Genomic DNA, 14,897 nt, shown 5'->3' with positions numbered 1-14,897 from the left:
AGTATATAAGAATAGTTACTTCTCTTTGTTATGAACTTAACTGATAGAAACAACAATTAATTTAAAAATATTTTATTACCAAAACCAAATATACAGTTTTAATTACATAATAGAATTTTTGAGCTTAACACCGCCTAATTTTTATTTCTTTTTTTATAAAAATTTGAAACATGACAACACACATACATGTGTGTTTTTTATTTTTTTAATTTCAGGTAAGTAGAACGTTTCCTAAATGTTATTCATATATCTAATGATAGACTAATACTAAGATTTAATCAAACTTCCATTTGAAAAGCCAATAATTTTGGAAAATATAAATGTGCACCAATAACAAAAACTCAATAATCTGAGTTTTCAACATATTTTATATTAGCAACTTTGGCTAGTATTAACCAAATTAACATCGTAAATAAACAGTCTTAACATATCACCTTTTACAAATAACCATACAACGTTAAACATAAGCTTAATGAATAAGCAAAGTAAGATATTGTGAAACAAATTTAATTATGTAGAAGAGAAAATATTGTAGTGGTATAACCATATAATGGAGAATACAAAATAACAATAAAACATTGTACTAAATTTGAAATTATTGTAAAGAATGAGTGAACAATGTGCCAAAAATTTCAACATTATGTAGAAAATTTGTTTTTTAAATTGTATTATTTTTCCCTATTTGCAAGTTATTTCATAAAATTTTTAGCGATGATACTGTACAAAAACTCCATAATTTAAGAATGCGGTATGTCATAAACATGAACTAAAATAGCGATAAATTTGTCTTTAATTAGGTAAGGAAAACTTAATGTTAGAAAATAAATATTAGGTATAGTGCTGTACATGTGTAATTTTCCATGAAATCTCTTTCTTTTTGTTTTATTTTATCATGCAATTAAAATCAGCGTCACTATATTATAAAGAAAAAAATTATTGCACATTATGTTACATAAATTACTACATTTAATGAGAATTTAAAATTAAAGTGCCGAGTTCCATATATGCAACTTGTATTTATCAACAATTTTAAAGAATTCTTTTGATTGGAAATAGAAACAAATATATTTAACATGAGCAACAATATTTTTAGGTTCGATTTTATCCAAACATTTTCTTTAAATAGGCAATATCTCTTTTTCTTCTAACGCCCATGAAGTATATCTCAATATAACTTTATCACAAACCATTTTTGAGCCAAGTGCTGTTTGATAAAATACAAACTAGAAACTTAACAGAAATAGTAATATATAAATACATATATGAGGTTTAAACAAAAATTGAGCAGCAATTAACAATTTTAATAAATCAGTTTTAAGACTGTTCTGATTATGAAAATACCCTAAATTGTAAAGTAAAAAAGGCTTTTCAAATGGCTAAAAGAAACAACATAAGGAATTTCTGGTGTAAGACAAAAAACAGTGTATAAATATACATACAGACATACCTATCCATATGTATACATTAACACTAAATATATAGATGTTAATGAGGCACTTCGGTGTAACAAATATTGCAATGTCAGTACTTACAACAATATAAAAATACCATTAACATATTATTAAACATGCAAATAATATTTTCAATACAAATTTAAAATATTACGCATGTGAGTAACTTTTTTGCGACAGAATACGATTTCTTCTTACTTAGTAGCTCTTAAGGATTATACTTATTCCCTTAGCTATAGATTATACGAACCTCTACGCATGTAAGTTGGGCAAGAACAAATATGCAACAAAATGTTAGTCATATGGTTTTTAATTAATTATCATAAATTCAACAAATTCGATTAGGCTTATTTTGTGGTTCTGTCGAGTAAACTCAATCATCCAAGACATTTATAATATTGAGTGATTTAATTTATATACAAGTTAAAATGATTCATGGAAAGTATTTATCTAACGAGTTATGAAATTGCCTTTTGCGGCCAATAATGAAGGACTTTGCAAGTCATTTGTAATTTCAGTATTCCTCAAGGAACTGTGAGAAATAAAATTTCACAATTTAAGGGACTAGTACCGGTTACCGATTACAATTTTCAATAAATTGATTTTTTTTACATTTTTCCTTCAACTTTTTATGCTGTTATTCTTTGTAACCAATCGACAAGATTGCCGAGCTTCTTGGGAATAGATTGTAAAATAGGGCCACGCAATTGGAAGACCAATTTCAAGACACTTGTTTTTTGGAGAATTAGAAGACATGGATTCTACAAAATAAATTTTTACAAGCAATAGCTAAACCACTTCAACGGAGAAATAGACAAGAAACCGAATTTTTTAGACAAAAAGGACTGGAACACGAACTAGAGTTATTAGAATGTCCTTGAAAGGAATTGGACATCTATTTTGCATTGATGGTAATGTCAATGATGTAAAGTATATGAATTATTACTTCCATTAATGAAATTCAATCGCTAAATGGGGGAATCATTTTGACAAAATGGTGTATCCTACTAGACAGCAAAAACATATTTGCAGGGGATTGAATATTCCTGTTTTAAACTAGCCTTCAAATAGTCCCGATCAACTCCCTATCGACACCCTTTGGCATTAGATGACAAAAAGCACCTTGAACTATACCAATTCGCATAATCTATAGATGAGCTAAGTATTAATTATTGTTAAATAGAAATTTAAATGGAAAAGTACATAGTATTAAATAAGCTTTATCGTATCAGTTTAATTGATAATAGTTGGAATAAATTCTAATTAAGAAAACTATTATTCTGTTGCATATTTTTTTAGTACAATTCATATGCCTTTGGGCGGAGGAGAAAATAAACGAAAAGGCTGACCAAAAATTTATGATAAGTAAAAATAAAACTAAAGAGTTAACACCAATTAATTGTCATTCATTGCCACAGTTAAAAACGACAATTATATGCTAGAAACAATACACACGACAACTTTTTCCAGTTAATTAGAACTCCATTTAAAAAAAAGTTCAAGAACTTACTCGTAAATTGAGGATTATTTCTCTTACAATACAATGCTTTGAAATAAGCAAGAACTTCACCTGAAATTTTTATTTTGATTTGTTGCAATTCTGTAAGTTGCAAATTTTTCACCACACCAACTCTATGTCTAGAAGAATATCGATACTATTATTAGAAAATATATAGCTCACAATCCCATAAATTTTTGAAAATGCTGAAAGAAAAAAATTTAATGAAATAGGCAAGTATAATAGTTCTTTTCCTATTAGTTTTTAGACATTTAGACATACAAACGCCTTTAGTTGAATCGGAGCCTATTTGTGGTTTAAGAAAACACTAAGGTTTGTGGAAAAAAGGAGGAAACCAATACTATTGGTTGATTTGATCTAGAAGAAATTGATTAAGATTTTTTGTGGAGAAGGATAAAACTCCAGTTCACCTTCTAAAATTCCTCACCGTTGCATGTATACATAAAAAATACTTTAGATGGAAAATGTAGAAGCAAAAATGTAACCACTTTGAAGCCAGCACAGATACTGGAGTTCATTAGAAATCTGGAGCTAGAAGGAGATCTATATAAGACGAAAAATTTCACTGTAATGTAACCCCTAATGAAATATATCTAATGTTCAATTTATAACGATTAATTATAATGGTCTAAATCAAAAGACAGGAAAATAATATTAAAATTGGTTATTGCGTATTCTATCCTGAAAACCAGACTTGTCTAGATGAAGAACAAATATAAAAAATAAATAATTTCAAAAATATAAGAAATAATCATTACATGAAAAGAAATTCCATTTTCTCTGGCACAAAAGTAATATTTCACTTTGAATAAATGGTATTTCAAGTATCAATTTTGGAAGAATTTATAACCTGCTGATTTGTGTGATCTTGAAATATTTTTTTCTTTTCATATTGACACATATAGTTATACCTATAGATAAAATATTTCAAACAAGAAAATTTGTTTCTACATAAATAAGTTTAGAAACTTAAAAAAGAGATTCAGTCATCATCCAATACTGCTAACTCTAAGATGTGCTTAATTGTAAGAAACAAATAAGGTTACTAAGCACCTGTATATGGTGTATGTCGAAAAGCCCCTTGGCCTCAAACATTTCAATAAATTTGTCTGAGCTATTTGCTTATAAATACCCTTTAACAAAATCAAGATGGTAAGTATGAAGATCTAATAGAACAACACACAACAGAAGTGGAAGACTATGAATTAGAGAAAATTTTAAGAACATACAAATAATTTAGTTTACCAAAAAAGTTTAATTATTTAATTTATTATGGTTCCCAAATAATTAAATTCAAACTTTCATGAAATATGAATTTCCATAAAACCCACTGTTACATTCTTCAAAATTGAATGATGACAGGGATAACAAAGCTGCACATATACCTACCTAATAAAATTATGGACACCTCTACACGATAAAAAAAATGAGAGACCTTTTATAGACAAAATATTCTCTAGTGTATATTTAATTGCATGTCACTATAGTTGTTTAAAAAAATATTGGCACCAGTAATTTACAAACTATATACCAAACTATTTGCTAAAGTAAAAATTTTTCATCCACAGAAAAATAAACTCCTAATATTTTTTACTTCTAAATCAACTATAATTTATTTTTTACTAATAGATGCCATTTCAAGAGGAACATTGAACGCATAAACTGTTTTTAAACAATGAATTGAACCTTTTCAACATAAAATAAAGTCAACAGCTATAAAGATTTCAAATTCCGTCTATCATGAAAACAATTTAAAAACGTTGATACAATTCTTAACCTAGGACTGGACAACAAATTAATCAGAAGAGGATGATTTTTTTCAGGTTTTGAATATTGGCAGGCTCTCCATTTATACTAAATTTATGTAATATTCTTGACAATATTCTACCTCCTTTTCTTCTTATCGAACACAATATTTACTACCTCTACATTAACACGAATCTTCCATAGGTCTCTGGTTCATATCCGGCTCGAAAAACCAGATAGTGTGTTGATGTAGAAGTATCAGGTGTATGAACATTATCAACGGCTCTAATAATCTCAATTTAGTTGTTTTTCCATTTTTTTAAATTTCTTTTCTAAAATTATTCAATTATAACCTTATTGGTGAAATGTTTTGTACAATTTAGTTTCTTTTTGTATATTTTGTTTTTTTACAGATTTTGCCTGCTACATAGTTTTCACATTTCTCCTTCAAATCATGATGTACTACATTAGTCAATAATCCATCATTGTTAACATCCTAGATGATTTCCAAATAGTGTCATTTTATATGTTATTTCTTATTCTATATCTTGAGGTAAATTAATCCAGAAGATAAGAATTCTTATAGAAAAAGCATGCAAATATTACAATAATGATCCCCAAGTTCTTGTAAGAAAAGGAAAATACATGATTGTTCACAACCATCCTACTTTCCTGATTTAGTATAATTTTGAGAAATATGATAATCAGTTGATAGCTGCCATTTACTTTTCAAAACTTTCAGATTAAAAGCCTATATTTTATGTTAAAAAAGTTTTCTTTTCATATTAAAAATACTTAGACCAAGATTTTAAGTATTAAAATGTTACAGATTCACATAAATATATACAGGAATAAAGAATAGTGTTAATGGCAGTTATTATTCCAATATTTAACAGTTGATTATTTATATTATAATATTACAACAATAAAGAATTTAAAATTTTGATGTTAAACTAGGGAGCATTCTATTTTTGTACACTTTTTGATAATTGAATAATTAAATTTGTGATCAACAAAACAAAAATCGAAAACAGAGTGAGACTTTTGTAATGACAATGGCCAATAATAGACATGGTTGATAATTTTGTATATTATCTAGGGGCTGAAGTTTGTATAAAATAATGATTTTATATATAAAGAATTCTTCACAGATATAACAAGTACAATCTAATGAAAAATAAAATACATGCAAATATGCAAAAGAATATAAGTATAAGAAAATATAAAGTTATAACAAACCTAATCAACTATCTTGTTTCAAGTGAAGGACACAATAATTATTGACCATTACCACCATGTATATATAAAAATATGATTATGAGAGAAAAAATATATAAGAAAATAATTTTATTATTGGAAAAAGATTTAGACATATTTATTACTTTACTTACAATGAATAGGATGTGGATATGATTTTTTTTATTTTAATTATTTTTTCCCATAAAAAGTTCTTGTTCAATGTCATTATTGAGCCAGAACTAATACCTTTCCTAATGTAAATGCTTATTTTTCCCATTTTTTATTGATTTTCCAAAATTAAAATTAAAGAATTAATTATACCATATAAAATAATAAATAATAAAAAAGATTTATTCTAATACCAACATTGCCAAGATATCACAATACAATATGGATGTAAAAATATATAAAATAATAAAATAATGTTACATATATACATACACACAAGGCTACAAATCTGTACATGTGAAATAAAGAAATAAAAAGTGATGGCAAGATTTAACAATCCAATCTGTACACAATATTTAGGTACAGTTTTATGTCCCCAAATTTGATGATATATGTAACATAGCAGTAGCATTGGGAATTTTGAATAACTCACGCATATAAATAAAACATACTAATCATGCATCTTTTTTACCACCATTCGCTGCTACTTGTGTGGCGTTCCTTAATGTTCGTTCAGCTACTTCTGCAGCCACCTGTTGCATACCGTTTTCTAGGTAACCTTGGATGACGGTCTTCAACCACTATAAAAAATATCAAAATTCACTTTCTACTATATTAAACTGATAAAAATCAAAATTGTACAAAACATATTTGATCAGTAAGTTGAGCATATTAATTTTCCAATTGCAAATTTTTTAACCATATCCCAATAAATAATTACATGTTATTAGTAATATACAGATTATTTTGAATTTCTGTTTTACTAAAAAAATATTTATAAGCGACAAAATGCTATAGTTTGTAGCTCTATCTATCATTTACAAAATAAAATTATATTTTTCCAGAAATTACTGCTATTTTGTAACTTTTGTTCAACTTCTTTTCTTTATATATTATTCTTAAAGAGTATTAGTCTGACGTTCAGAGCACAAATATTAGTGATATCAAAATGTTCTCATCAGAGATTTTAGACGGGTCATATCGGATAAACTTAGAAATACAAAAAAGAGCAGATAGCCATTGTAAAACAAATGAAGTTGGAATAAATAAAACTGCACAAAAGAGAGAAAACTCTTGATTCCATGCAAATTTTGTTATGAAATATTTTTATTGAAAGTTCATAGGTTACGGCAATTTGCATACAGAATAGTAGAATGATTTAATATTCCAAGATATCTAGAAAAGTAATTAGCTCTAACAGTAATCAGAGCAACCAAAAGTGAAACAACACAATAATTGTATTGTATATCCAAGTAGTACATTAGATTTCCTATAGTTTAATACAACAAAACCAGAATATTCTGTGTTCATTCACTTTAGGATAGCTACCAGTTAACCACACGAGTTACTCCGTTTCATTGGAAATACTTTTTTCACATTAATTTCATTGATCCTGTGACATACCAATCGGCCTATTACGATTTTCATCAATTATTTTTCCCATTTTGTCGATCAATTATTGTGACACAGTAATCACTTGTATTATATAGTCACTTCTTCAACTAAAATAAAATTAATTTGTCGACTCTTTACTTAAAATCTATTTAAATAGTAAAATTTCCTTTCTAGATACTTTTCATCTTACAACTCTTAAGAGTCAACAATAATAAGAATGTTCAAATCAATTTGTGGTGATATTTTCTACACCCGTTGCTCTACAGCTGCTGTGCCACAGCCAACGGATCATTGCTAAGCAATGACTACAACATCTCAGTACATCAACGCCAGTCAACTAACTGCTGGATCACCAACTAATCGCTAGAACATAACCAACCAGCCTTCTCCTGACAAGTTCCCTTATCTGTAGCATTTATTAGTCTAGAGTTCGCGTTTTCACTTTATAACCTTATACTGATTTTGTTTTTTTTTAATACTTTTTTTATAAATTTATTGTCGCATCAACCACAAAGGTTATTAGCGACATGGCAATTCACAATTTGTAATACAATTTAGTGATTTTTAGATGTTTGATTAAGTTTGCGGAATTCCAATTGTTGTTAAGTAAAGAGATTATTATTGTTTGGGAAGTTGTTAGTTAGTTTTTCGTTTTTGTACTTTTGGCAGTTCAACGTTTAAGATTCTCATTACAAAATTCACATATTGGTGGATTTTCTCGGTTAAATAAATATGGGAATGTTATTTAGTGCTCAATATATTATTACCAAAATTTTTTTATTGATTTCAGCATATTCGGAGGATCGTTTTTGTGGATGAATTTTTTTAATTTGAAGCTTACGTTAATTGACTATTAAGTGTTTTCAGCTTTTCCACATTTTTAATTTTCGTTTTAATAACAAACTGGTAGCATCCGATTTAATACTATTTGTTCACTTCAGGTTAGTTTCTATACAGGGACTGTAAGATTTTAAGTGATAAAGAATCTGTATTGACAATCAGTTATGTATTAATCGGCACATGAAAAGATACTCGCAAGCTAGAAGATAAGACATTTTCATTCTCCTTTACATTCCAAAATAGACAGTAGAAAATAACACCACCACAGTTCTCTACACAGTGTTAATGAATGATGCATCTAAATTTTTCTGTTTATAACAAGTCAGTACTAATGATATAAGTCTTTTTCCACTATTTAAAAGTTATGATATAATTAATAATAGTATTAAAAAATAATTTCTCTTGCTTTCATTGACATCACCTCTGTATCATTTCAAGGTTTTCTTGATAATATATTTAAAGTGCACATTTATTTACTGATTGTGTAATAATTCTGAAGCTTTAAGCTTATAAGTATAGCCTTCTGCCAGAAGCCATGCTTAATTCTATTTTTATAGAACAAACTTCTATGAAATATGGAGAATACGAAGTTAAGCATATACAACAATTTCATTTACAACAAAAATTATTTTTAGAATGGTCTGTATAAACAATGAAAGTTCTGAATTTGTACTCATAAATATTCCATATTCAACAAAAGTCTAAAAAACACTAGTTGTATTTTTTAAATTCACCTGAATTAATGACTATCAAATAACACATAACAGCTAAGTGATTATACTTACCATGAACAAATTGCAAAGAAATTTTTTCTCTAATATTATCTTTATCTCTGTTGGTGACTATTTTTAAGGAACATGAATTCTAACCTTGCGGAATCTAATATTTTTTAAACTAAAATTGGTGTTATAATCTCTAATTTGACAGCATTGTTAATTTATTACAATTTGTGATTGGAAATTATAATCATTAAACTTGTATAGCATGAATGCAATTCAAGATCAATTTAATTGGTGAGAACATGCAATAATAATGTGCGATGAATCATCGAAACATGCAAAAGTAATCACGGAATACATACGCTGTTTTCTTAGTTTTCGTTTTTTGAAATAGGCATGCTAAAAATGGGATTAATTGATATTAGTCACTAAGTTAGAAATGTATAAAGAAGTAGAATAATTAATATATTGTCCAGGATTGCTATAAGACATATTCTGAGCTTCATTGTGAATAATACATATTGATATTGATATTTATCAGTTTACTACCACTACACCAATACTCAAAATTACCTCATTTGGTCAATCGAGCGGGATATGAATCATCGACATATAAAACACTCGAGGGACTAGACAGTATAATTCTGAGTACTGATGTAGTGGTATTCAGTATGATTATTTACATTAATACCTACAGCAATTATTTTGTGAAAAAGGATTTTTGTGGGAATGGTATTAATCTTTCAATCTGCCGGTATTTCCTTAGACCTTAGAATTTAGTTTTTGGAGTTCTGTCCCTTCAAATTGAACCCATGTATTGGTAACACCATAATTATAATTTTATCAGCTATTTTGATTCTAATATCAATTAAATGGATATTTTTTGTTTTTTTAGTACACATATTTATATAGTTTTCTCTCTGCATAATATTTTAATATTTTTTCTGTAGCTTAATATGTCAAATTTGTAATTATCCCCTTCATACTTTCCCCTTTCTTTTCTCTGTCTTCCACATATTTCACTATTATTGAATTTAATATGTCCCCTAGATTTTTTGGTGTACCACTCCATAACTAATTTTAATTCAAATACCATTGGCAATCCTGGATTATAAACGCATAATACAAATAAACGATTGATAGGGTAAAAATGCAATATTAGTGTATTAAAAGAAAATGTAATAAATGAAAATGGTAAACTTACGTTTTCCCAAATAAAGTTTGCTGTTTCGTCTATGTATGATCCAATTTCCCTCATTTCACCACTGTATCTAATTAAAAAAAAATATTTTGTTACAAATGTTGGTTAAGTAAATATAAAACACTTACCTCACATAAGCCCATGTACCTAATGTAAGGAATGCCACCGCCATCAACATATTACAAAGATTAGCAATTGAATAGATTCCAATGAATCCAAATATACCAGACAGAATATAGCACATAACAGCTAATGCAAAAAATACGGCAGGGGTTCTGGCTGACTTAAAGATATTTTTGCTTTCATTGTGAGCTTTGAACTGAGTAAATGTCTCTTCAATATCCTGGAATTGATCAATTTATCAATAAAAAGTAGGTAATAATAGGTTAAATATCTAAAAATTTATATCTCAACTGTAGAAATACCCTACTGCTTCAACAATTTACTGATATTTGTTTCATACTCAACATACTACCACTACAACACAGAATTGCGTTATTTAACGCATATTTATCTTACCAAGTTATCATCTTCAGAGACTGAAGGTTAACATGGAGACATTAACAAGGTTATTGAAACAGTGGTAGTAAACTGTGCATTTAGTATAAATATTAGCAACAAATCCAGGAATTTCAAATTATTTATTGTATGTTTATTCTTCCATAATATAATTTCATAAATTTTAATTTCTCCTTAGTAACTATAATTCATGTAATCGGATTTTTATAAAAAAATTATTTTTGATAAACAAAAATATAAAATAGTTTAACATTCATTTCAGTACATATAATACGAAAAATAAAAATTTTATAAGAAATTATTACCTTTTCTAGTTGATCCTTATAAGTCAAACTAAATTCTTCACCCCCCATTTTCTTCTTGGCATTGAATTGTTGTATTGCTTTGTCTTTAACTCTTTGATGTTCACTTTCAATTAATTCTGTTTTAAGGTAGGGTTTAGTTCCTCCACAGACCTCCTCCATCATGTTAACATAAGCTTCTTTCGCATCAGCAACAGCTGCTAAATTATTTGCTTCTGCAGTGGCCTAAAAAGCAACGTTACAATGAAAGTCTTAAAAGTAAAAATATTCTGGATGAAACAATAAAATATTTACCACAAGCATAGATTTTGGTTCTGGTAATTCATTTCCTTCATATATCTGCATATAGGATTTGAAATATTGTACAAAATCTCTGACTTTAACTTTATCTCCGTTAATTTTTTTGAGTACTAAATTTTCTGGAGCTAACAGCATTGGTACAAGCACTTTCAAATTGTCCTTGAATTCACTATCAATTTCTAAAAAAACATTCAAAATATATATCCCTCAAAGATTTCCAGTGATTTTCACACACCTGTGAGTCGACCATCAAAAGTTGGACTTGTTGCAACTTTAATGCCTGGATGTGGCATCAAGAAACAAGCAATTTCAGTAAAGCAAGAGCTAATGTGTCTTCTTAAAGATTGTAATTCACTGTGTTGATGTTCATTCACTTCTAAACGTTTTTGTAAAATTTGTTGACCACCTACAGCACCATAAGGAGCTTCATATGGGAAGCGCCAATCCCTAACTAGAAATTGTAATCTCTGGAAAGGTGTAGTTCCAGAATCTGCCAGCGCCAATCTTCCGTATTCAGTGAATAGCTACAATAGAAAAAAATTATATCCGAAAATAACAACTAGAATCTATAGGAATTACCTGCAGATGTTGTAAATCATCTTCTTGTATGTTACTTGATAAGTTATAAATTTGCACTGAGCTCAGCATTGTACTTAAAGCAAATATCGTAGCACATTCTTTAACAGTACTTTTGCTATCCCATGTTCCTTGTGTATCTAGTAATATAACAGCTATCTAAAATGCGAATAATATTACTTCTAGATAACTCCCTTCAATGGGATATGAAAATACAGTGAGTAGTAAATAGGATTTATAAGTTACTGTTATACACCATATATAGATTAATGAAATTGTATAAATACCTATAATAGTTATTACTGAAAAAGATATCAGTGGACAAAACACTTGAATTTCTTTTATTTTTTTGGTAAATATCACTCCTGGAATATGATAAATCTGTTGGAAATAATTTTATTATATTATTTTTGCTTATATTTGAAATTTGAGGTGAAATAAAAGTTTTTGCATTAAAAAATACTACACAGTATTATAGAGTTTAACAAGAATCATATTTCAACTTTTTTATGTACATCCTTTTTGATTTTAGCAATTTTTTATAATGACTTTGTAAAAATGATACTTATGGTGCTATAAACTCTTTCTCTTGATTTTTATTTCTATAGAGTCAATGACCTACAATTTGTTTATTAAAAATCACTAACTGTTCGCTTTAATTTTATTAGTTGTACTACTTGTCCCTATTTACAGCTCACATAGATACCTGTGTTTATTATTCAATACACATCAAGAATGTCTTACAATGTTTTTTGTATTTTAGATATCTATGTCATGGCATTTACAGAAAATAACTGATTGAATGAATGGATTCAGTATTTTCATAGTTAAAAATAAGTGAAAACACTTTTTAAAAATTACAATTATTTCTCTAATCATGTGCTGATAAACATGGTATAAATATATTCAACCAGAGCACAGAATGCTTTAAACACAAACCAGATATGTAAAACCCAATAAACAGTATAAATATTGAAAAATAAAAATTTAAAAAATCCATTTCATATTTGAAAATGATATACTAGACCTTTTCTCCAGTGCTGAGTTCTGTAGTGTGGACATCAGACCACATTAGAATTCCAGTAGTATCCCTTTCTGAGCCTCCTTTCCAAGAAAAACCTTCTAAAGGAGCATCTTCTGAACCAATCCATTCTGATGTATTTTGTTTCAAGACATACTGAAAATATTAAAAAAAATATATGAGAACCCATTAAAGTTTGTTAATTCACAAACTACACAACGAATATCAGTTAATAAGCAGATTCTGGTAAATTACTAGAAAAAATATATATCATGGATATTTGAACACAGAGATCCAACTAAATAAAAGATTGAATTTGAAATATTGACGATTGATGACAAAATTTGGTTAACTGGATATGCAAATATAGAAAACAAAGGTTGATATGGATATATGTATTCTATTAGTTGTTTCAAATACATAAACTCATTCACAAAAATCAAGATATTTATTAAGTTTACATTCTCTAGATTATAGGAAATGATTTCTCAAAATACAATACAGGTATAATGAAAATAAATCACCTAACAAATCAGTTGATTTAATTTTCAAAAATTCACGTAATTAGGAAAACTATACAAATAACTGATATATAAATACTATTTTCAAGCATAGATATAAAAATTAATCTAAATTAACTGGTTTAATTTACAGATGATTAAGTTAACAAATATTTATATGTTGTTGTAAAAATAATTATTATAATTTATGTAATTATAACATAACAAAAAAATACAAAACTCTCCACATTGAACTAAAATAGATTGCTAAATTTTAGCTTATATTTTTATCTACCTTATGTAGATTCATATCTGTTACACTCTATATACATAATGAATGGGAGTTCAAGGTCTAATATAAACAATAATCATTATTTTGAACTGACATCAATATTGTTATCGATATACTATATTTTGTTTCCTATTATGCAATAACCATATAAATGTTATATATTGTTTTTTATTATGACAAGCAAAATTCCTTTAAAAGATTGTTTTTGCACATGAAATTATGTAGGATTCTATTGTTTAAGACCAGACTTATAGTTTAAACAAAATACTTTACAATAATCCAATATTACCTATTTAACAACATATTGAGATATGTTATTAATCTTTCAATACACTTAAATATTTTAAAAAAATAAATCAAAAAGTATTTTAAAATGTTAGAATCAATCCAGAACATACTAACAGTCATAGAAAAAAAAAGATTTTTTTATATTTTATCAATAGAAACATGTTGTATAAATACCTTAGCATTCATGTATCTTAAGAAGAAGTCCAGCAAAAAGGATTTGCCATGACGAAAAGCACCAGCTACTGATATTACAACCACAAATCTATCCTTCAAGTCTTCTTTCATCAAAACTTTCTTAAGGGCCTCCTCATCTAATTTGAAAGAATGATTTTCATCTGCCACAACTATTGGAACTGCATGAGGTTTTGTCATTGTATCATCATATTCAAATTCATCTGGAACAAAAAGTTGTCATGATTTTGCTGACATTTTAAGTTACTACTGAAAAATCGTAGATCATGTTTAATATAATTACGATGAATAATAAAACTGTGGAGAAAATTAATACTAATTTTTGCCAGTTCATTGTTCAACGTTTTTAACCACAAAACAAGTTTTCAAACATTGTGGCTTCAGTAACCTTTCAATGCTTTACCTTCTGTAGAATGTTGTTTTTTCTCAAATCTTTTCCGATATTTTAATTCTGACATGATGAAAGTAATTATTCTTTATTACGATTTACAATATTCCAATTGACTCTTGAAAGTTGAAACCAATTTTGGAATGACAAATTGACAACTCAGAGTCGATTGTCAATTATATTTCATAGAACACCCAATACAAAAAACCAATATATTAAGGTCCGTTTACACGAGTTTAGT

The 14,897-nt window shown here is 27.5% G+C and overlaps 1 protein-coding gene across 1 annotated transcript; it reads right to left on the bottom strand.

Moving 5' to 3' along the window:
- Positions 1-56: 56 nt before the first annotated feature.
- Positions 57-14,836, bottom strand: LOC130898632 (atlastin). The gene is made up of 10 exons (XM_057808054.1): positions 14,672-14,836; positions 14,251-14,471; positions 13,003-13,152; positions 11,979-12,134; positions 11,635-11,923; positions 11,394-11,578; positions 11,103-11,324; positions 10,407-10,621; positions 10,282-10,348; positions 57-6,704 (listed from the first exon to the last, which is right to left on the bottom strand). The coding sequence occupies exons 1-10, from the start codon at positions 14,724-14,726 to the stop codon at positions 6,579-6,581; spliced, it is 1,686 nt and encodes a 561-aa protein (XP_057664037.1). The 5' UTR covers positions 14,727-14,836; the 3' UTR covers positions 57-6,578.
- Between the last annotated feature and the right edge of the window lie 61 nt (positions 14,837-14,897).

This window comes from Diorhabda carinulata, chromosome 1 (genome assembly GCF_026250575.1).
Source record: "Diorhabda carinulata isolate Delta chromosome 1, icDioCari1.1, whole genome shotgun sequence".
In the NCBI taxonomy this organism is placed as follows: Eukaryota; Metazoa; Arthropoda; class Insecta; order Coleoptera; family Chrysomelidae; genus Diorhabda; species Diorhabda carinulata.
The sequence above is the reverse complement of the archived record's forward strand: the minus strand, read 5'-3'. Positions and strand labels throughout refer to the sequence as shown.

Bases quoted from the DNA above. Each gene is read 5' to 3' on its own strand.
- LOC130898632 (XM_057808054.1), bottom strand. From the start codon at position 14,726: ATGTCAGAATTAAAATATCGGAAAAGATTTGAGAAAAAACAACATTCT. The intron at 10,622-11,102 runs GTAATAATTTCT...GATCAATTCCAG, and splicing joins ATAAGGATCAACTAGAAAAG to GATATTGAAGAGACATTTAC. The intron at 10,349-10,406 runs GTAAGTGTTTTA...TTTTTTAATTAG, and splicing joins GGTACATGGGCTTATGTGAG to ATACAGTGGTGAAATGAGGG.